Below are 22,864 nucleotides of genomic sequence, written 5' to 3' on the forward strand. Positions count from 1 at the left end.
AGCCTACTTGGCGGACCTCCTCCAGTTTGTGATCGTTTTCGGTTGATCTGTGACACCATCTTCTGCAAAGATGAAAATTGAACTTTTAAAGAGAGGGCCCCTCTGAACACACGCACACACACACTCATGGATCACATTTACCGGTGTTATTGCAGTGCATAAATATACATATGCTTAAAAATCCACATAAATGTAAATATAACATCTTACTTACAGTCACTGCTTGTCTGAGGTCCTGCCACTTTTTCAGCTGCGCACCGGTCCTTGGGATGATGGGCACTCTATTAAAACTCGACTGCGACTTGGTCCCAAACTTTTGCGAATACAGTGGGTTTAAGTTTCTTTTTACTGAAGCTGCCTTTGTTTTCAGTAAACTCCCACCTCCTCGCAATCAAGTCTATCGGGCTCAATTTCTTCCACGAGAAATCTCATTGTCCTTACTACTTCCCCTTCCCGTTCTCCGGCTCCTTCCCTGCCCTCTCGCCTTTCTGCGCCCTTCGATTGCAGCCATCTCATCAACGAAGCTGTATTTCCTAACTGCGAAGCTACCTCTGCCACCTATGGATTTCCAATGGTGACCCATACAGTCCCCATATGTGCTGTTTGTTATACATTGTACAGCGCATGCGCAGGTTTAAAAAAAAAATTGTGCGTGTACGCCATGTGTTTAAAAAAAAATATATATATCTTTCTTTGTGCATGCGCAATTACTTGCCCGTTTTTTTTTTTCTGGAGCATGTGCGCTTTGCGGTTCTGGTGCACACTGTAAGCCACGCCCTGCGAGTTCAGCTCGGGTAGCGCCGGTGCCAGAAGGTACGCATGGTGGAGGGAGACTTAGTTTTTTTATTTTCAGCGCTGATGGGCCAAATAAAAATAGGTGTCCAGGTACATAACATAAGAAATAGGAGCAGGAGTAGGCCATACAGTCCCTCGCGCCTGTTCCACCATTTAATATGATCATGGCTGATCCGATCATGGACTCGGGTCCACGTCCCTGCCCGCTCCCCATAACCCCTTATTCCCTTATCAGTTAAGAAACTGTCTATCTCTGTCTTAAATTTATTCAATGTCCCAGCTTCCACAGCTCTCTGAGGCAGTGAATTCCACAGATTTACAACCCTCTGAGAGATGAAAGTCCTCCTCATCTCAGTTTTAAATGGATGGCCCCTTATTCTAACGTTATGCCCCTTAGGTAAGTGAGCACCATTATTTATTTTTAGGGAAACTTGGGTCCTTGGTATCTGAACTGTTCTTGTATCTCCAGCGAAGGATGATATTTTTTATTGTCCATGTGTGTGCGCCCATTTCTAGTCATCAAGTGGTTTAAAGTTTGAGGGCCGAATAAACAGTAGTGATTGAATGAAAATATTAGTGACCAAAATGGTGTCTTGAGTTTAGTTTCGTCCTCCTGTTCACATTCAGCTCAAAATTTGTTCAAAGAATATATATTTTTTTTTAGACAGACTATCAACTGTGAATGGATATGTTATGGTATTGTGTTCGTTTATTGGATTTGTGGTTACCAAGGTAAATTTGCTGAAACCTTCAAGGCTGCAAACTATGATTTGTCACAGTCTTGATGTCTGTGGAACTAGTGACAATCTTAGAAAAATCCATATTAGTGATGTATTTAATTACAGAGCAGATTGAAATTGACAGCCTTAGTGACCTATCTGTGGACTTACGGTGATAGATGCTTTCATCAACTCCTGTTCCGTTTAAAATCACTTATTGCTCAAAGCAAATGGAATCGCTGTTTTATCTTAAAGGTCTGCTCCTTGAAACATCTGGAATGTTAGGCCAAAATAAATTTCAAAATTACAAATTTATATTTGCTTCGACTTTAAGGAAGAAACTAGTCTTTGGTTTGCGTTAGAAACATAGAAAATAGGTGCAGGAGTAGGCCATTCGGCCCTTCGAGCCTGCACCACCATTCAATAAGATCATGGCTGATCATTCCCTCAGTACCCCTTTCCTGCTTTCTCTCCATATCTCTTGATCCGTTTAGCCATACGGGCCATATCTAACTCCCTCTTGAATATATCCAATGAACTGGTACCAACAACTCTCTGCGGTAGTGAATTCCACAGGCTAACAACTCTGAGTGAAGAAGTTTCTCCTCATCTCGGTCCTAAATGGCTTACCCCTTATCCTTAGACTATGTACCCTGGCTCTGGAATTCCCCAACATCAGGAACATTCTTCCTGCATCTAACCTGTCCAATCCCGTCAGAATTTTATATGTTTCTATGAGATCCCCTCTCATCCTTCTAAACTCCAGTGAATACAGGCCTAGTTGATCCAGTCTCTCCTCATATGTCAGTCCTGCCATCCTGGGAATCAGTCTGGTGAACCTTTGCTGCACTCCCTCAATAGCAAGAACGTCCTTCCTCAGATTAGGAGACCAAAACTGAAAACGATATTCCAGATGAGGCCTCACCAAGGCCCTGTACAACTGCAGTATGACCTCCCTGCTCCTATACTCAAATCCCCTAGCTATGAAGGTCAACATACTATTTGCTGCCTTCATCGCCTGCTGTATCTGCATGCCATCTTTCAATGACTGATGTACCATGACACCCAGGTCTCGTTACACCTCCCCTTTTCCGAATCTGCTGCCATTCAGATAATATTCTGCCTTCGTGTTTTTGCCATCAAAGTGGATAACCTCACATTTATCCACATTATACTGCATCTGCCATGCATTTGCCCACTCACCTAACCTGTCACCCTGCAGCCTCTTAGCATCCTCCTCACAGCTCACACTGCCACCCAGCTTAGTGTCATCTGCAAACTTGGAGATATTACACTCAATTCATTCATCTTAATCATTAATGTATATTGTAAATAGTTGGAACATTTCCCATATCTCGGGAGCCTCTTAACAAAGGCAGACATTGATGCAGAGATTCAGCATCGCCTCCAGTACGTCAGTGCAACCTTCGGCCGTCTGAGGAAAAGTGTGCTTGAAGACCTGGCCCTCAAATCTACCACCAAGCTCATGGTCTACAGGGCTGTAGTAATACCTGCCCTCCTGTATGGATCTGAGGCATGGACGATGTATAGAAGGCACCTCAAGTTGCTGGAGATATATCACCAAGGATGTCTCCGCAAATCCTGCAAATCCCCTGGGAGGACAAGCGCACCAACATCAGTGTCCTTGACCAGGCTAACATCCCCAGTATTGAAGCACTGACCACACTCGATCAGTTTCGCTGGGCAGGCCACATAGTTCGCATGCCAGATACGAGACTTCCTCAGCAAATGCTTTATGCGGAGCTTCTTCATAGTAAATGAGCCAAAGGAGGACAGCGGAAACGTTATAAGGACACTTGCAAAGCATCCCTGGTAAAGTGCAACATCACCACTGACACATGGGAGATCCTGGCCGAAGATCGCCCGAGGTGGAGAAAGTACATCCGGGAGGGTGTTGAGCTCTTCAAGTCTCAACGCAAAGAGCATGAAGAGGCCAAGCGCAGGCAGCGAAAGGAGTGCGTGGCAAACCAGCCCCACCTACCCCTTCCCTCAATGAATGTCTGTCCCACCTGTAACAGGGTCGGTGGCTCTCGTATCGGACTGTTCAGAACTCACTTTGAGATTGGAAACAAGTCCTCCTCCATTCCAAGGGACTACCTATGATGAATGAAATAGCTGGGGTCCCAGCACTGAGCCCTGCGGCACCCCACTAGTCACTGCCTGCCATTCTGAAAAGGACCCGATTATCCCGACTCTTTGCTTCCTGTCTGCCAACCACTCTATCCATGTCAGTACATTACCCCCAATACCATGTGCTTTAATTTTGCACACCAATCTCTTGTGTGGGACCTTGTCAAAAGACTTTTGAAAGTCCAAATACACCACATCCACTGATTCTCCCTTGTCCACTCTACCAGTTACATCCTCAAAAAATTCCAGAAGATTTGTCAAGCATGATTTCCCTTTCATGAATCCATGCTGACTTGGACCGATCCTGTCACTGCTTTCCAAATGCACTGCTATTTCATCTTTAATAATTGATTCCAACATTTTCCCCACTACTGATGTCAGGCTAACCGGTCTATAATTATCTGTTTTCTCTCTCCCTCCTTTTTTAAAAAGTAGTGTTACATTAGCCAACCTCCAGTCCATAAGAACTGATTCAGAGTCGATAGACTGTTGAAAAATGATCACCAATGCATCCACTATTTCTAGGACCACTACCTTAAGTACTCTAGGATGCAGACTATCAGGCCCCGGGGATTTATCGGCCTTCAATCCCATCAATTTCCCTAACACAATTTCCCACCTAATAAGGATTTCCTTCAGTTCCTCCTTCTCACTAGACCCTCGGTCCCCTAGTATTTCCGGAAGATTATTTGTGTCCTCCTTCGTGAAGACAGAACCAAAGTATTTGTTCAATTGGTCTGCCATTTCTTTGTTCCCCATTATAAATTCACCTGAATCTGACTGCAAGGGACCTACGTTTGTCTTCACTAATCTTTTTCTCTTCACATCTATAGAAGCTTTTGCAGTCAGTTTCTATGTTCCCAGCAAGCTTCCTCTCATACTCTATTTTCCCCCTCCTAATGAAACCCTTTGTCCTCCTCTGCTGAATTCTAAATTTCTCCCAGTCCTCAGATTTGCTGCTTTTTCTAGCCAATTTATATGCCTCTTCCTTGGATTTAACACTATCCTTAATTTCCCTTGTTAGCCCCGGTTGAGCCATCTTCCCCGTTTTATTTTTACTCCAGACGGGGATGTCCAATTGTTGAAGTTCATCCATGTGATCTTTAAATGTTTGCCATTGCCTGTCTGCCGTCAACCCTTTAAGTATCATTCGCCAGTCCATACTAGCCAATTCACGTCTCATACCATCGAAGTTAACTTTCCTTACGTTCAGGATCCTAGTCTCTGAATTAATTATGCCACTCTCTACCTTAATAAAGAACTCTACCATATTATGGTCACTCTTCCCCAAGGAACCTTGCACAACAAGATTGCTAATTAGTCCTTTCTCATTACACAGCACCCAGTCTCGGATGGCCAGCCCTCTAGTTGATTTCTCGACATATTGGTCTAGAAAACCATCCCTAATACACTCCAGGAAATCCTCGTCCACCGCATTGCTACCAGTTTGGTTCGCACAATCTATATGTAGATTAAAATCATCCATGATAACTACTGTACCTTTATTGCAAGCATTCCTAATTTCTTGTTTGATGCTGTCCCCAACTCCTCTATTACTGTTTGGTGGTCTGTACACAACTCCCACTAGCGTTTTCTGCCCTTTGGTATTCCACAGCTCCACCCATACAGATTCCACATCATCCAAGCTAATGTCCTTCCTTACTATTGCGTTAATTTCCTCTTTAACCAGCAACGCTATCCCACATCCTTTTCTTTTCTGTTTGTCCTTCCTGAATGTTGAATACCCCTGGATGTTGAGTTCCCAGCCTTGGTCACCCTGGAGCCATGTCTCCATGATGCCAATTATATCATATTCATTTATTGCTGCCTATGCAGTTAATTCGTCCACCTTATTATGAATACTCTTCACATTGAGGCACAGAGCCTTCAGACTTGTCTTTTTAACACACTTTGCCCCTTCAGAATTTTGCTGTAATGTGGCCCTTTTTGATTTTTGCCTTGGGTTTCTCTGCCCTCCACTTTTACTTTTCTTCTTTCTATCTTTTGCTTCTGCCCCCATTCTACTTCCCTCTGTCTCCCTGCATAGGTTCCCATCCCCCTGCCATATTAGTTTAAACCCTCCCAACAACACTAGCAAACAGTCCCCCTAAGACATTGGGTCTGGTTTGTACTGGTCCCACTTCCCCCAGAACTGGTTCCAATGTCCCAGGAATTTGAATCCCTCTCTTCTGCACCACTCTTCAAGCCATGTATTCATCTGAGCTATCCTGTGATTCCTGCTCTGACTAGCACGTGGCACTGGTAGCAATCCTGAGATTACTACCTTTTGAGGTCCTACTTTTTAATTTAACTCCTAGCTTCCTAAATTCAGCTTGTAAGGCCTCAACCTGTTTTTTTACCTGTATCGTTGGTACCTATATGCACCACAACTGGCTGTTCACCCTCCCCCTCCAAAATGTCCTGCAGCCGCTCAGAGACATCCTTGATCCTTGCACAAGGAGGCAACATACCATCCTGGAGTCTCGATTGCGGCCGCAGAAACGTCTATCTATTCCCCTTTCAATAGAATCCCCTACCACTATAGCTCTCTCACTCTTTTTCCTGCCCTCCTGTGCAGCAGAGCCACCCACAGTGCCATGGACTTGGCTGCTGCTGCCCTGCCCTGGTGAGTCATCCCCCCCCCCCCAACAGTTCCCAAAATGGCTAGTAAAGGACAGGTCAAAGTACTCTGCTTTATGTACTCTGCTTTTTAGCTAAAAATGGTTAACTTGGGGAGGAAAAAAATCATATTCCAATATTTGAGGGGGTGCAGTCAAATTAGTTTTCAACAAATTACCAAGCAGTGATTTTTCACTTGCTTCATTTCAGTTTTGGAATTGTGCAATCATTTAGTTTTGGGGAAAATTGTGTCCATGGAGAAAGAGGCAAGTCATGTCTGGCTTTGAGTGAAACAATGTAAACTATTCAATGGCATTATTCAAAGAAGACGGTTCTGGTACCCTGGCCAGCATTTATCCCTCCCCAACACCACCAAAACCGATCAACTGGTCACTTATATCATTGCCGTATGTTGGATCCTGCTGTGTGTAAATTGGCATGACAACAGTGTCCATACTTCAAAAGACACTGGTTTTGTGACATGAGGATGTGAAAGACTCTGAGATGGGAAAAAGGGAGTGCAGAGTAGCAGAGATTAGTAGCTGCGACACTGTTGTTGTCCCATAAGGGTAAAACATAGATTCCCACCAGCATGTGAACCCAGTCAGTCCCACCCCATTGAAACCCCTGATTAAAGACCCCCCACAGCCCTGTTCAGACAAGATTTAAAATTAGACCAAAATCGCAAGAATTTAGTTAAATCCACTGTGCTCTCTGCCTTAAAGGTTTAAAAAACATGTTAAAATTGAAAATCTGTTTCTTTTCTTCCTCTCCGTCTGTTGCACGAACTCCTGCAAACAGTCCTTTATCCCTTATCCCTGCGGTTGGTGGACCTGTTGCACTCTAGAAGTGTTTTGGATCGATGCATATCAAGCTCCATCTCCATTTAAATAACTGAACATTTCCTTTTGATATTACAAATCAAAACTGATAAAATTATTTTTCTCAATTCACCGTAGTTTTTCTGTTTTTATCACCCTGTTTATTTGACACTAAAATTAGAAACTGAAAAATACAGGGGGGAAAAAAACCCCGAGTTTCTCAATCCGCAATATAAAATATGGGTTTAACGATGCTTGGATATGGAGTTTAAATCTTGGCTGCTGCTTTGAACAAGACACCGAGCGTGTGCGCACTTTCTGATTTCAGTTTGAGTAAGCCATTAGTTTTCTTGATCACTTCGAGAATGTTCTGACTGAGTCTTTGACTTGGCGTCAGGTCGGCAGTCTTGCAACAAAGAGGTAGAGAAGTAGAGCTGGACGTCACAGCACACTGACCCCGATTCTCTGGATGATATCTCTGACAGGCAGCTTTTCATTGAGGAAGCAGAAGGGGGCTATGGATGGAACCTTTTGCTATTCAGGAGGTCACTGTGTGGGGCGGGAGGAGAAGCTATTAATTGAGATGGGCTGGCTCTGTTCCGCAAAGTGGGAGTAGAAATAGGAGTGGGTGGTCCCATAGAAGTTACCCACAGAGGGGGGACAGGGAGGAGGATGCAGTGGTTGACCATGTCGAAGCCTGTGGATAGAAAGCTTTGCATTTATATAGCGCCTTTCATGACCTCAGAACGTCCCAAAGCACTTTACAACCAATGGTGCACTTTTTGTAATATAATCTGATACTACACCAGCCCTCAATATGTGACACCTAAATTCATACCTGTTCAAATTTATTGAAGCAATACCTTATCATAATTGGCTCGCGATACTGCTGTAACTGAAAGATGCAGGTCCTTATAGATACAATATTTGTAGGAAAGGTCAAGGAGGGATAACACGCCGCCCAGAGGGTGCCATTAGTGACTTTGACTGAGTGGTCTTGGGGCTGTGAGCGGGCTGGAAACTAGCTTGTAGACATTGGGAAGCAGTTTGGGGTTTAGAAGATGCTTCTTGAGGAGAACAGCCTGTTGAGGGTTGAATGAGGGGAGGTGGGGGGTGGGGGGGGTGGGAAATTGCTGAACAATATGCGATGTGGAGTAGAATAGAGCAGACCAGGGGACAGAGGTGGAGGATATGCTGAGGTCACAGGTGGCCATGTAGATAATCTTGATCTTTGAGATGACCGATTAAGAGCGAGAGTTCATTGTTTTTGTGTGTTATGGGTAAGTTAAATCATTCGTCCAGGAAAATACACAATGTTAGTATGAAGCAGCTGGATCCTTTAGTGGTAGGGTTGTAAATCACTTTGGAATATCTCAAGGATGTGAAAAGCACTATATAAATGCAAGTTCTTTCTTTCTCTTGCTATTGATTGTGTTTTTTTTATATAGCACATTGGTACCTCAGTAACACCTGATTTTACACATGTGGGTAAAGCAAATTGCAGCCAAGAATAATTAGTCTCAATGAAGAAAGCAACAGAAATAGGAAAAGAGAAAATAAATGACAAAAGAAAAATTAAGTACTTTCATTTAGGTATCATCTCCCCACATCTCTCAGAAATGTCCCAAAGTACTTCACACACAATGAATTACTTCTGAAGTACTGTCACTGTTATGTCGGCAAAAGCAAGAGTCATTTGTACGCAACAATGTTCCACAACATGAATGACTGACTGATTAATCTTTGTTTGATGAGGGTTGAAGGAGCACTCTTGGACTTTGGGAGAACTCGCTGCTCTTCAAATCGTGTTGTGATGTTAGCCTAGATTAAGTGCTCAGATGCTGGAGTGGGGCTTGACCTTCTGAGTTGGGGGCCACCTGAGCCAAACTGACACAAAGGACAGGTCATAAAGAAAGTTGTAGGAATCCGGGCAACAGCAAAATAACTTTTTCTTGTGGGTATGTTACTAGGACTCGTGACTTTGACATTTGGACCAGTAGACTTCTCGACACACCAACATTTGTGAGGTGTCATTATATAAACAGATACGAGTAGCTCATGAAGAATCAGGTTCCTGATAATTCATCACAGTCCAGCAGCAGCCAAACTGCGACAGTGATTTGCCAATTGCTGTCATGCAGCAAATTTATTGAAGCAATACATTATCATAACTGGCTTGAGGTACTGCATGTCATGATACTGAAAGATACAGGGTCTACTAGCTCCATATTTGTATTATTTACCTACCATTTTATGCTTAACAATCTTTGCTTTCCTTTCTGCCAAACCTCTTATTCCCAGTTATTTATAATGACGATTTTTGTTTTGCTTTGTGTATCGCAGTGGATTTGTGGTATTAAGATACACGGACATGTTCCCTCCACCCTTCTCAAAACCGGTCTTTCTTTTCTCGGTTATCTACGCAATTACAAACAGTTTATTTCTCGGTGTTACTTTCCTATAGTGAACTTGTACTTCTTCCTGAGGTTGTTGCAGTAACATTGCCTCTGTTGATTTTAGGCACATCAACAGGTGGTCCACTTGCCATGGCTCAGGCTGCAACCCCTCAAATCAGCATCAAAGGTCCTTCATCAATATGGCCTTCTGGCTTAGTTACAAACACCAGTCCCTAAGCAAAACAAAAAATTCAAACAGCCAGCTTGGATTTATTTTATTCAATTGCTTAAACAGTATAAAATGCCGGGGGTAAAAAAAAAATTTGTGCTAACCAGGCACGTGCTAGATGCCAGGCTTTTAATTATGAAGATGCAATCAATGTGATGTATCACTGTTGTGTTTTGATCTCAGTTGGATTGCAGCTGAGATTGTCTTTACTAAAAGAATTGCATTTATTTGAGAACTGTGGGGCTACAACTTACTGGCTTAAAATCATATATAGTACTAATTGATCAATATTACTAAAAAGCATATTTAAAATAAATATTCTGATAACCCAAGGGTGAAAAAGTAAAAAAACAAATTCTAGCAATGACCATGTTTTGGTAACGAGTGAAAATGTAATTCAGGCCCTGCTTTTAAGTTTTTTTTTTTCTAATTCACTGGTCCGTATCTTTCTGTAACTTCTGTTTCTCACAACCAGCTGCCAGCGATCAACGCTATACCCCAACGGCCAGGGAAATTCAACTGAAGTACTCGGCAGGAGGTGCCACCATAGAGGGGCAGAGAGCATGCTGGGAAATAAAGCGGATTCGGACAGCTAAAGAGTTAGTCGAGACTGAGCAGAGATACTTCGAACAGCTGGAGCTGGTTGTAGTGGTAAGGATGTGATGGAGAACTCTGCAGAAATGTGTATGACTACATGCCTTGAATACAAATTTTTTTTTGAACATTGCTTTTTCTGGTAAATGTTTAACAGACTTATTTCCTGTTAGTATTTTGTAGAGATTTTAAAAGCAAAGGGGACTCTACGGCCAGATACAAGAGATGCAATATTTTGTACCTTCAAATCCATCCATTCAATAAACAGGTAACGATCTTTTTTCCAATGTTTTGAGTTTTAATTTGTCTCTCTTGGTAAAACAATATTTGCTGTCTCGCATTTGTTTTCACCTCCGCTTGTTGATCTTCGCCTGAAAGGGAAGAAGTTGTGTTCATACAGCACCTTTAACATGACTTCAGGACATCCCAACGTACTTCAGGAGCAGCAGATTGCTTTTATTTGCCATCACTGTTCATTGTACAGGCAAACGTGGCCCAAAAAACAGCAGCTGAGATGCACAACCAGTTGGTGTATTTTTGGTGCTGTTGGTTGAGGGGAGAATGTTGGGCATGGCATGAAGAGAATTTTCTCTTAAAATGGAATCATTTACTTCCACTTGAACAGGCAGATGGTGCCTCGGCTTCAAGTCTTGATTAATATATTGCACCTCAAATAATGGTACCTCTTCTATCAGTGACACACAGCAATATCAGCCTGGATTACGCACTCTGTGCTGGTACAGACTGAGCCCACTTACGACTCCAAAGCAAGAGTGCTACCGATTTAAGCCAAGCTGATACTCCAATTTATTATTTGCCTTTTATCAGGATAGTTTCTGATGGGCTGACGATGAACACAAGATTAATTGAGCTTTCTCCTCATTACCTTTAAGGTATCCATTTCGAAACTCATTGGATGCGGTTAGTTTTGAAACTCCTCGATCCCTAAAGTTAGTGCTGCAGTCAGAGGAATATATACTCCACCCTCCAAAAACACCCTCTATCATTGGGCTTTGAGAATCCATCCTCAAAACCTGCTTACACTTGACTGTTCTGTCACTCCAATTCTGCAGCCTTCAGAGTCCAGCTGTCTGAATTGCAAGTTGTGAAAGTACAAGTGGTCTTGGCTGCGTGTGACTGTGGGCTGAAAGTACAGCATGCAGCATTGGACCTCCGATTTTCCAACCCGCTCTCTCTTTGAGTGTGGGATCGGTGAATTTGCCCTATATTTTTTAAATAAGAACATAAGAAATAGGAGCAGGAGTAGGCCATTTGGTCCCTCTAGCCTGCTCCGCCATTCAATATGATCGTGGCTGATCTGATCCTGGCCTCAACTCCGCTTCCCCGCCCGCTCCCCATAACCCTCGACTCTCGACTCCCTTATCGTTCAAAAATCTGTCTATCTCCACCTTAAATATATTCAATGACCCAGCCTCCACAGCTCTCTGGGATAGAGAATTCCAAAGATTCATGACCCTCTGAGAGAAGAAATTCCTCCTCATTTCTGTTTTTAATGGGCGACCCCTTATTCTATATCTATGCCCCCTAGTTCTGGACTCCCCGACAAGTAAACCCTGCCACAGGGAATGGAGCAGTAATTTTATTAGGTTTAAAAAAATAAATTGGACAGTGAGACATGCCACTGAGCAGCAGTCCTTTTATCTCTCTCTCAGGACATTGCTGAGTAATCTTGAGGATGGAAAGTTTGGGTTGGGCTTTGACAACTTCTGCCCTCACCTCCAGCTTTATACCACATACACAGACAACATGGAGTGTGCTGTCAAAGTCCTACAGGTAATGCAGCAATTATATGAGTCATTAAGAGTATGTTTGTAATTATGAGCAAAATTTAAGTAGGTTATTCTATCACTCTGCCATTCTGATGATGAGAGTGAGATGACACCATATTGAAATAGATGTTTTTTTAAAGGAAAGGCTAATTGTCCAAAGAGGTCTGCGCTTTGTCTAATTAAATTCGGCATAAGTGGCACAACCGTCATAATTTAGACTTTGACTGTGAAGGATATGCACGTTGAAAGCATTCTTTGCTCATTAGAGCTTGTGCTGTCAGCTTTTGGTGCAACCTGCTCTTTCCTTAATGAATTCTAAGTTAGCTCCTTGAAAGATTGTCCAGCTTTTCGTCACCCCCTACATTATGAGGACGTCGTTTTGCTCCTTCAAAGTTCGTCGGAGTAAAATCATGGGAGTCACCTCTTTGACATTTCCCAACCTGTGTACTTATTTATCTCTTTGAGACCCTGAGCTAGAGAGATATCACTGTCTTAATTAAGAAGAAGGATGCGACCATGGTAAATTGACTGATTTCATTGATTAAGGACTAGCTGTGCAAGTAACATTGATTTTAACAGTGGGTCTACATAAATGTAATTGTTGGAACATGGGGCTGCATAATTAGGACGATGTGACAAAGAATGGTTGGTTTGTCCTTTTCAACCTTCAGTATCATTCCTGTGCATAATAATGTGCCCCTGCGCAATTAGTTTAAATCGAAAAATGTTATGAAATATCTTCAATGGGCAAGAAGAGATGGTTGAGATTAATATATTATACCAATATCTGTAACATTTTTTAATTAATATACACCTTGTGTGGTCTGTTTTAGGAACAAATGAAGAAAAATAAACAATTTGTACGGTTTAAGAAACTCCAAGAGTCTAGACCAGAATTTCAAGGGTTGAAACTGGAGGATTTGCTCCCTCTGCCTCTTAAGCGTGTTCATCAGTAAGTAGACATTGGTTATTGTGCGAATTATACAATACACTATACAGTAAGAGGTTCCCAGAAGTGAAGTTGAGTGCCAGGAGTTGCAGTTTGCTGGATAGGTTTGCGTTGTACAGCTCCAACACCTAAATCCTTTAACAAGTTCCCCCTGTTATCTTGATCTTGGCTATCCGCTGTATCGCTGTAATGCGAGTTCTTAAAGTGTTGCTGTCCCCCACCCGAAAATGTTTTTAAAATATATCATTGATTTGTAATTGATTATAAAACGAACTTGCACATGAAAATATCAAAGACGTGCACTGATGGTTGGTTTGGTAACTGTCCTTTTGCCTATGGCTTTCATCGTCTTTCGGAAGAAACGTTAAACCGATGCCCTGTCTGCTCTCTCAGGTGGACGTAAAAGATCCCATGCCACTATTTCGAAGAAGAGCAGGGGAGTTATCCCTGGTGTCCTGCCCAATATTTATCCCTCAATCAACATAACAAAAACCAGATTATCTGGTCATTATCACATTGCTGTTTGCGGGAGCTTGTTTGTGCGCAAATTGGCTGCTGCATTTCCCACATTACCGGGGCCGGGGAGCAGAAGGAACAGCATGGCGGTCTGGCCCAGCAATGTGCGCGGCCCCTGGCCTACGAGCACCATCGGAGCAGGCCGGGGAGCGGAAGGAGCAGCGTGGCGGCATACCACTCCAGGGAGCATCACTTGCTGGAGCAGGAGAGCAACGGCAGTGAAGAGTGACATCACCAAGGTCCAGGTCGGTGATTGGAGCGTGGGCAGGTACAGCAGGACCGGCGAGATCGGGGCGAAGAAGCGGCGAGAGACTATCGAGGGACGTGATCGGGGCCCAGGAGAGACACGAGTTTGAGGCCCAGAAGAGGCGAGGGCCCAGGGGCAGCACGGACCAGCCCACACTGTGATATATGTGCGCACTAGGTCCGTGCAGCAGAGCTGGTCTCCAGTCATCTTGGTTAACCCTTGCCACTGGACCAAGACCTAGCTTTGTCAAGCCCGTGTGGTGGCTGGTGTGCAATGGTCACCACATGTTAAAAAAAATCCAAGCACAGGCATCTTTCACCCTTCAAGATTTAGTTCGGACCTGGAATTTTAGGTCCATCATTGAAACACCTATGAACTTTTTGACGTGGAAGCAAGTTACCCTCGATTCGAGGGACTCTGCCTCTGATGATGATGATAATTACAACAATGACTACATTCCAAAAAGTACTTCATTTGCTTTGACATGTCCGGTGGTCACGAAAGGCGCTATATAAATCCAAGTCTTTCTTTCTATTTCTCCATTTCATACACACACACACACCATTATGATGCTATTTAATAACATTTAAATGCAGGATCCTGGAAATTTGTGCAAATTCAATCTTTGGTGGCAAATGAATTAAAAGTAGTCCTACCTCACTCATTCATCTGGTCATTAGGGGCTGTGCAGATGAAATCGCACTTGCCTAGATGATCTAATCGATTGATTTTGAATTATTCACTCTTCTGCTTATGTGTTGCCCAGTTTGTTGGCTATATTTTAACACTTTTAGTCACACATGGCATATGATCTTGAGTTATTGCCTAATTACCAATCTCGGGACTCCGTGTATACATCAAACCCAAATCCTGGGGCCTAATGAACTATTTCATTACAAATGTCAAGTCTCATTCCTGGTGCCGAATAATCACAAGCAAGTGTTCTTTACAGCTGTTAAGAATTTTGAACAATAAAACTTGGAGGACATTATTGTGGATGAATATTCTTCTTCACCATTATGTGACTGCATCTTTGCAGCTGCTATTTTTGTGGCAGCTGATGCTTTGCCTGTTTCAACACACATTCCATTTTGGGGGTGGAATGCCCTGTACTAGAGCCCAAAGATACAAGTATTTAAAAAAAAAAAAAAAAGAATTCTTGATTTATTTCAAAAAATGTAATTGCATTTTAAAAAAACATCTTGTGGCCTTTTAATCCTGGAGATAAAACTCTTGGCGGGGGGGGGTAGAAATTTGGTTGGTTAGCGCCACCCGTTGGTGCTAACAGGGCACTAAGCATCGAGTGCCGTGCTGTCAGCACCTGCCGCGAGCTTCAGTGAAGGTTTAGTGGCGGCGCTGACAGTTTGCGCAGTGCTCACTAGCACTGCCGTCTTGGTGATGTCACAGAGTGCGCAACAGCCCCATAGTGTCGTGGTCGCGAATGTGACTGCTTTCGTCTGGCGCTACTTCCGACAGGGAAAGCAGGCACCACAGGGAAGCTGCTGGGGCAATATGTTCAAGGGGCAGCAGGTGGGTGGTTAAAATGAATTTTTTTCCCATTACTGCATCTCTCCTAGATGCTGCACACTGTTGTTTAGCTGCCTTGGCTTTCCCTTAACTTTTCAGGTGGTCCAGCTGACCTCCCCTTTAGGCGCTGGGATGTCGGTTTCCAAGCGCCAGAGTTTCAGCAGCGCTCCCATGACAGCGCCCCAGGAATCATGGTTAGTGCCTGAAGATTGGTGTGGAATGCTTCCCTTCGCGCTCCACCCCCCTCTTGGGCGCTAAAAATGAATAACTCAGTTGAAGGCAGTTAACATTGCCCGGCACTAAAGTTAGTGACCAGGCGGTGTCACCGCCTCAAATCGGGCTATACTGAATGTTTAGCCCATGGACTTTGTTGGGACAATTGGAGCATAAACATAAGCAAATCTTCATTGCTATCAATATAATTCTAACACTGCCAAGAGATACATTCAGGAGTCAGTTCTAGCATAAGGCACTGATTCTTTTTTTACATAAACCAGTTGTAATATATTGTTTTATTGTACAAAGTGCCGTTTATATATAATTGATGCCAAGAGTAAGTTTTAAGGATGTAATGATGAAAGGTTATGATGTCCGTGAAGCTTGAGCAGTTCATAACAATAATTGTACAGCAGATTAAAGCTCTCCCTAGGAGGTTATTTTTTATAATAAATACTCTTATTTTTGAATTCGATTTTTCTTGGCTTTTTGTGCTTGTTGCAATAGTCGACACATTGTAATTGATGTGTGGGTCATGTTTTAATACCTTTTGATGTTGACAAAAGGATATTAACTCGTTTTGTTGCATGAAGGTTGATGAAGATTTAGCAAGCTCGCTGATTCTGTGCGTGTCATGTATATTATGCACATGTGTACGACTTCTGGTAATGTGTTACAAGGCAGTAATCTAATTGAAGGAGGGCACAGAACATCATACACTATGAGAGCAATTATCAAATAATTTATAAATCATTATCTGAAATTAGATAACAATCTTGAAATCCCTCCGATACATCTGTTTGTTAGAATTTTTGAAGTTTCAAATTGAAATACTTTTCTTTCAGTCAGTTTTTGTTTAGGGAGCAGTGCAGATATCCAGTCTTGATGCATTCCAAGGTTAATGCACCCAAGAGGGTTAGCAAATTAATTTTGTGAAGTTTGTCATATGATGTCCTGTATAGCTGTATGATCCTATTCACATTCTTTAGTCAGTAAGTTTCTTTATTAGTGACCAAATTACATTTTAGTCTTTTGAAACTCACTTGGCCAGAGCTAGGAGCGGGCGGGCAGGAGAACCGATAGTGCTCCTGCCTGGATGATTTCTATCAGTTCTTCTGCCCGCCCCTAGCCCAGGCCGAATGGCCTCCGATGTACCTACCTGCACTGATTTCTTAACTCTCCGCAAGGGTTTTCTGAAGTGGCCACATACGCTGGCCTAAATAGATTTGGAGTAATTATTAGCTGGCCAAAGTTGCCTAAATGTGCAGAACTGGCGTAGCTGGCTGGTAACGCCCCCTTTTGAGAAAGAAAATAAACAAAATAAAATTGTAACTAACTCACGTACACTGGTGCAAATTGAATGTGCAAAATGGGGATTTTTAAGATACGCCAGAAAAATCAAGTTACTCCAAAAAAAACGGAGCAACTCCAGGCCAAAATTGAGCCCCTTATGAGGAAGGTTTAATAGAGCAGTAATTGCTTATAGTACATGAAATAAAAGCTCAATTTTCAGAGAATTAATGGGGGCAGATTGCAGTAACACTGACTTTCCTGTCACTTCAACTTTTCAAAACCACAACACCACATTGTCAGCTTGGTTAACTGCTAGCGCCTTTGCCTCTTGAATCAAAAGGTCATCCCACTCCAGGATTTGAGCACATCATCTAGGCTGACATTGCAACATTCCAGGTTGAGGAATTGAGACATTAAACCGAGGACATAAAGGATCCTCTGGTATTATTGGAAACAAGTGAAGTTGTCCTGGTCAATATTTATCCCTCAACCATAATCACCAAGGTAGACTAGCTGACCATTAATCTCATTTGCTTATTGTGAACCTTGCAGTGTGCAGATGGGCTGCTGCAGTTGACTACGTAACTTCAGAAGAAATGAATTGACACTGAAGCTCTTTGGGATATCCCAAGGATGTGAAAAGAGCTATATAAATGCATGTTCTTTTTCAATATTCGAAGCACATTTCTAAATAAGTTTTACTTTAGCCCATATTTAATGAATAATGACAGAATTTACAACATAAAATGCCTGTGGTGATAGATTGTTTAATTAAACAAACCACTGGCATTGCATTGACCAATCTGCACTGTTATGAGAAGGCAGCAAAAGTAACTCTCTTTTTTGGACAAAATGACAACTCATTGGCTCTGTTTGCCTAAAGAAAAATAATTTTTGTAACTTCCCGGGGACATGAAAAGGTGCAAGATAAATTATTTTCAACTCCAATTAATGATGTTTTAAACTAATATGGATACTAGATGAAGTAGCAGGATACTGTGTATCAATTTTATGGAGAAAGCAGAGCATCTTCAGCAATGTCTTCTCCCCACCTCATCTCCATTGCCTCCAACGCCCCCCAAGCATTCATCATCGGTCCCTTCTTCTGCTGGATCTACATCAGCCCGGCCCCATATCCTCTCCATCACAAAGACTATTTACTTCCATTTCAGGATCATTTCCCATCTCCGTGTACCTGCTGCTGAAACCCTCATCGATGCCATTGTCATCTCCGAATGTAATTAATCCAATGCTCTCCTAGTCGGTCTCCCGTCCTACCTTCCATGTACTCCAGTTTATTGAAAACTTTGCTACTCGTTTGCTATTCTGCGCCATGTTCCATGCACTCCCTTAACTGCCCCCCATTGCAGGTTGTGCCTTAAGCTGTAAGGTGCCACTCTCTACAATTTCCCCCCTACAACCCTCCACTCGCCTTTCCTCTTAAAATCAACCTCCTTGATCAAGCTTTGGATCACCACTCCTAATCCCTCCTTTCCTCCTGCCTCTGCAGATGATTTGCAACATCAAAGATGCTTCAGAAATGCAAGTTACTGTTGTTGTCTGGCAGCTATGCAAACATAAATGAGCTTTTTAAGGAACTGAAACCATTTGAAACCAAACATTTTTCGAAAGTTCTGCATTTTCACTCAAATGCAGAGTTTGTACTGGGGTGACGGTTCCTTCTATACCTGGCAACCGTTTGAAGGATCTTTCAGTAGGTTACAGGTCGGATGCGATGGCCTACCAGCTGCAGCGAAGCTTGCTATTTTTTTTGTTCACCTCTCAAACATCCTTTCGGGGTTTCCACGGAACTCTGAATGGCTATATCCTGCAGCTGTGAAAATGGAGCTTGCTAGTTTCTATCTAATACTTGCCAAGTGTGGACAGGGAAATTGCTTCAAATTCTATATTGCCACCTTGGGGTCCATCTTGAGACAAAGCTGCACGGATTCCAAGACATTACCACTTGTCAGCAGATAGTGGAGCATGCCTCCCTCCTGCATGCTTTGGGCATGTGGCCAGGGTGGTGATATGCCAACACTTGTCCCCATGCCCAGCACGTGCAGGAGGGGAGGCATAGCTCTGAAATCTCAGGCACTGAAAATGTGCTTGATTTGTTTTGTCTCCTTTTTAATGAACTCACTGGTTTGTATTGTGCAATCTATCAACCTGGAAGGAGCCAGCAAAGGGCTCGAATTCCACCTGGCAGTTGGCAGCACAGTTTGTGGAGGAGATCTCCCTTTCCTTGTCCTGACTGCCTGAGGTATGCATCTTTTGCCAATTGTATCATCGTAGTCAAGTTCGTCTTCCATCTTTTGCAGAAGAATGGCTTCTTCTGCCAGCGGCTCCAATAATCTGGACATAGAAATAGTCTCTGGAGAAATAAAGGAGGGGTGTTTAATAATGGACTCCAATTAACAATGTTTTTACATTGCAGCTGTTCCAGTTGTTAAATCTATGGAGAAGTGCTGATTATGGACATTTAACATTCTCAATTTGATATCCAAAGCTTTTTATTATGTCCCGTTGGCAAGCTTGTTATAGAATTATTATGATAAACTAGTTAATATTAAACAATCTTCTGTGGCATTGCTTACAGATAAGTTTAAACAAACAATTGTGGAGCGCTCAATATAGCTATCTTGTGTGCACACTCATTGGTTCTCTCCTCCCTCACCCTCTTCCACCCTCGTCCCTGCCATCTGGATTGGCTGAAAAGCATCAGGAAACTTGGAAGAGAAAGGCTGGTTCAAACTTGATTTTGTTCAGCTAACTTATGCCATTGGCTGAATTAACTTGCCAGTTGGAAGCTAGATGCATTTATGGGGGTGAACACCAAGTTAATCAAGCAAGGCTCAAAGCACATTTTGCAAAAATGTGATGTCTACATGATACTGAGTTTTACTTTGTGTTTTCTGTAAATATCACCTTCATGTGTGCAGCTATCCGCTCTATAAATTCTGCTCCAATTGTTCTCTTGAGCTTATGACAGTTACTTGTTGCTTTCCAGCTTTGTTCTATCTTTTTATTTGTAATCTTAAGAATTGGCGTGAACTATTTTTCAGAACTGAAAGCGGGGGGGAAAGATTTCTCTCTGCCGGAGTTGTATAAAAATAATAAATGATTAGAGGATAATTTTTGAGTACATCTGGGGTCTGCTGTTTATACTTCATGCACTTGTGGCATCCCATTGTCTGGCTGCACTAGACTCAAAGCTACATAATCTATCGGACTTAACTGTTAATTGTATATAATCAATGCATTTATTCATTTCATGTCAAAAGACATCTTTTTATTTAACACGCACTTTGGACCTGTGCATGTTTCAGCAATACAGAACAGTAAAGCTGGCATTTTTAATTTACTCAATAGACTAGCGATCTTGTAGTTTTGTCTGTGGATTTTAAGTTTAAAGTATTTCTTGTGTCAAAGGGTGTCGACGTTTTTGTGAAGTAACAGACCTGCAGTATTTCTGGTTCGGCTTTAAATATTTTTTTTTAAACAAAACTAAGTGCTGGACTTGCAAATGACAGGACACATTATGTCTGCTGTCATGATGTGTATAATGTGGGATTCTCCCCTAGGCCCGGCCTGCCTGCAACTGACACCAGTCTGCAGTAATTAATCTCCGCAGTGATGAAAGCAGCAGGTCTTGGGAAGCTCCTGCCCGTAGAAGCATATGCCGGAGCCAGCTGCTGCCACTGTTCGGAGAGGACCTGCACAGTGGAGCACTCTGCATTTGACAGACTCCCGCGGTGACAGTCGTGCACCATTGGCATATTAGGCCCAGAGGAGTTGGAATTTGCCTTGCGCTGCCCTTTTATTACCAGAAAATATCCATCAGACAATAACAAAATACACTAATTATATGAGAAGCAAATCGTAGACCAGTTACTGTTAAGCAGACCTGTATGTCAAGTCTGTTATGTTTTCATTATGCTGTTCCTCCTGGAATGCCTACAACAGGGATTGTTTGGTCTAGTTGAATGTGTACTAATTAGATTCCCATTGTGTACATGCTGAAGAGAACTGATTTGTCAGTAATTGTTTGGTAACTCCCAAATAGTTTGAACATTTCACAGGAGTTATTCTAGATTGATTGAAAAGTGTATTGTTTAACTGGTGAATATTCTGGTCATGTTGGAATTTTTACGGTATCCTGCTTGCATTAAGGTACAGCTTGTTGTCAGCTTGACTCGGCTGGTAAGGCTTTTTGCCTAAACTCTCCAATAATAGTTTCAAATGACGTTTGGTGTTTTTGATTGCATTATATGAGGAACGTTCCTGCAAACCTTTCACAAAGGAAGAGTAGATTGCACAGGATGGAATGATATACAGATCATTGTATTTGAGATTGGGCATAGAAAGTTAACCAGGCTGGCCATCAATACCACAGGACCCCATCAATGCGTTCTCTTCTCCAGCAACATCATTAGTTGCCTGCCTGTACTCTTCCATACAGGTCTTGTGAAGAGTACCACCTGCTCAGCTCTACCTTCCACGGCATCTTTGTTTTTCATCAGGAACCCAAAACAGCACCTTCGAGGAACGCTTCTCTTTAGTCCTGCAGCATGTCCATCTTGCCCAGTGCAACCTTCTTGCTGCAAGATGTTCTATTATTGGAAGGAGGCCAATCCGTCTCATCACTTCAGTGTTGGTCACCCTGTCCTCCATGCTCCTCTCCAACAGCCTCCTTGTACAATGCATTCCAAAGTCTTCCAGGTCCAGATCATAGACTGTCGTTCTCTCCTCCAGTGATTTTGATGGATTATCAAAAGTATTTCCATCAAGGCATAAGAACATAAGAAATAGGAGCAGGAGTAGGCCATCTGGTCCCTCGAGCCTGCCCCGCCATTCAATATCATGGCTGATCTGATCTAGGGCTCAACTCCACCTCCCTGCCCTCTCCCCATAAACCTTGACTCCGTCATCTTTCATCTATTTCGCCTCACTTTTTGCTGGGCATACACATTACAATAGACTAACTCATCTCACATTTATATCTCATTCACCACTTCTTGTCTTTCCAAACTACGGATGTTTGTGGAAGAAATAGACTCTTTTGCCCGTGGTGTATTACTTTTCTTTATCTCTGGGGCCAAGATCGACGATCCTAAAAATAACTCTGCTTGGAAACTGTTACATATTATTGACTCCCCGAGCCCAGCGAGGTGCAATGAAGCAGCCGCCTTATTGTGTGCAAAAAGCAATCAAACAAAGTGCAATCACTGGAGATCTGAAACAAAAGCAGAAAATGCAGGAAACACTCAGCAAGTCGGTCAGCATCTGTGGAAAGAACGGGTATGTTCACATTCCAGGTGTAGACCCTTTGCCTGTGGGCTTGTAATTGGTGATGGTGGAAAGTTCAACCCCAACAAGAGCGAGAAGGAAGTCCAGGAAGCGGTGAAAAGCCTGAGATGGTGAGTGGTGAGTGAAAATTTGAAGAATAATTTCCTCCCATTGACCCCAAACCTCTTCCTTCGGGCCCCCCAGACCTTTCTTCCTTATACTGTGGAGATTTCTTGTGCTATGCATTTTCTCCCCCATTGACCACATGTCCGCTCCATAACTAAGACCGTCTATTTCCACCTCCCCTGCTCGAGCTGATCTGCTAAAACCCTCATCCATATCTTTGTCACCTCTAGACTTGATTATTCCAATGCACTCCTGGCTGGCCTCCCACATTCTACTCTACGTAAACTTGAGGTCACCCAAAACTCGGCTGGCCGTGTCCTAACTCGCACCAAGTCCCATTCACCCATCCACCCTGGTGCTCGCTGACCTACATCGGTTCCCGGTTAAGCAATGCTTCGATTTTAAAATTCACATCCTTGTTTTCAAATTCCTCCATGGCTTCGCCTCTCCCTATCTCTAATCTCTTCCAACCCCACAAACCCCTGAGATATCTGTGCTCATCTAATTCTCCCTCTTGAGTAGGCCCGATTTTAATTGCTTCAGTGCCTTCAGCTGCCAAGGCCCTAAACTCTGAAACTCCCTCCCTA

General features: G+C 42.9%; 1 protein-coding gene across 2 annotated transcripts in view; it reads left to right on the forward strand.

Annotated features, from left to right (window-relative positions):
* arhgef39 (Rho guanine nucleotide exchange factor (GEF) 39) overlaps positions 1-22,864 on the forward strand; it is an 88,455-nt gene that overhangs the window by 38,257 nt on the left and 27,334 nt on the right. For both annotated transcript variants that reach the window (XM_070896677.1, XM_070896676.1), the window contains exons 3-6: positions 10,206-10,381; positions 10,498-10,592; positions 11,998-12,118; positions 12,948-13,066. In XM_070896677.1, coding sequence (XP_070752778.1) covers positions 10,206-10,381; positions 10,498-10,592; positions 11,998-12,118; positions 12,948-13,066 — 511 coding nt within the window. The remainder of the gene's footprint in view (positions 1-10,205; positions 10,382-10,497; positions 10,593-11,997; positions 12,119-12,947; positions 13,067-22,864) is intronic.

The sequence above is a fragment of the Pristiophorus japonicus genome, chromosome 13 (assembly GCF_044704955.1).
Source record: "Pristiophorus japonicus isolate sPriJap1 chromosome 13, sPriJap1.hap1, whole genome shotgun sequence".
In the NCBI taxonomy this organism is placed as follows: Eukaryota; Metazoa; Chordata; class Chondrichthyes; family Pristiophoridae; genus Pristiophorus; species Pristiophorus japonicus.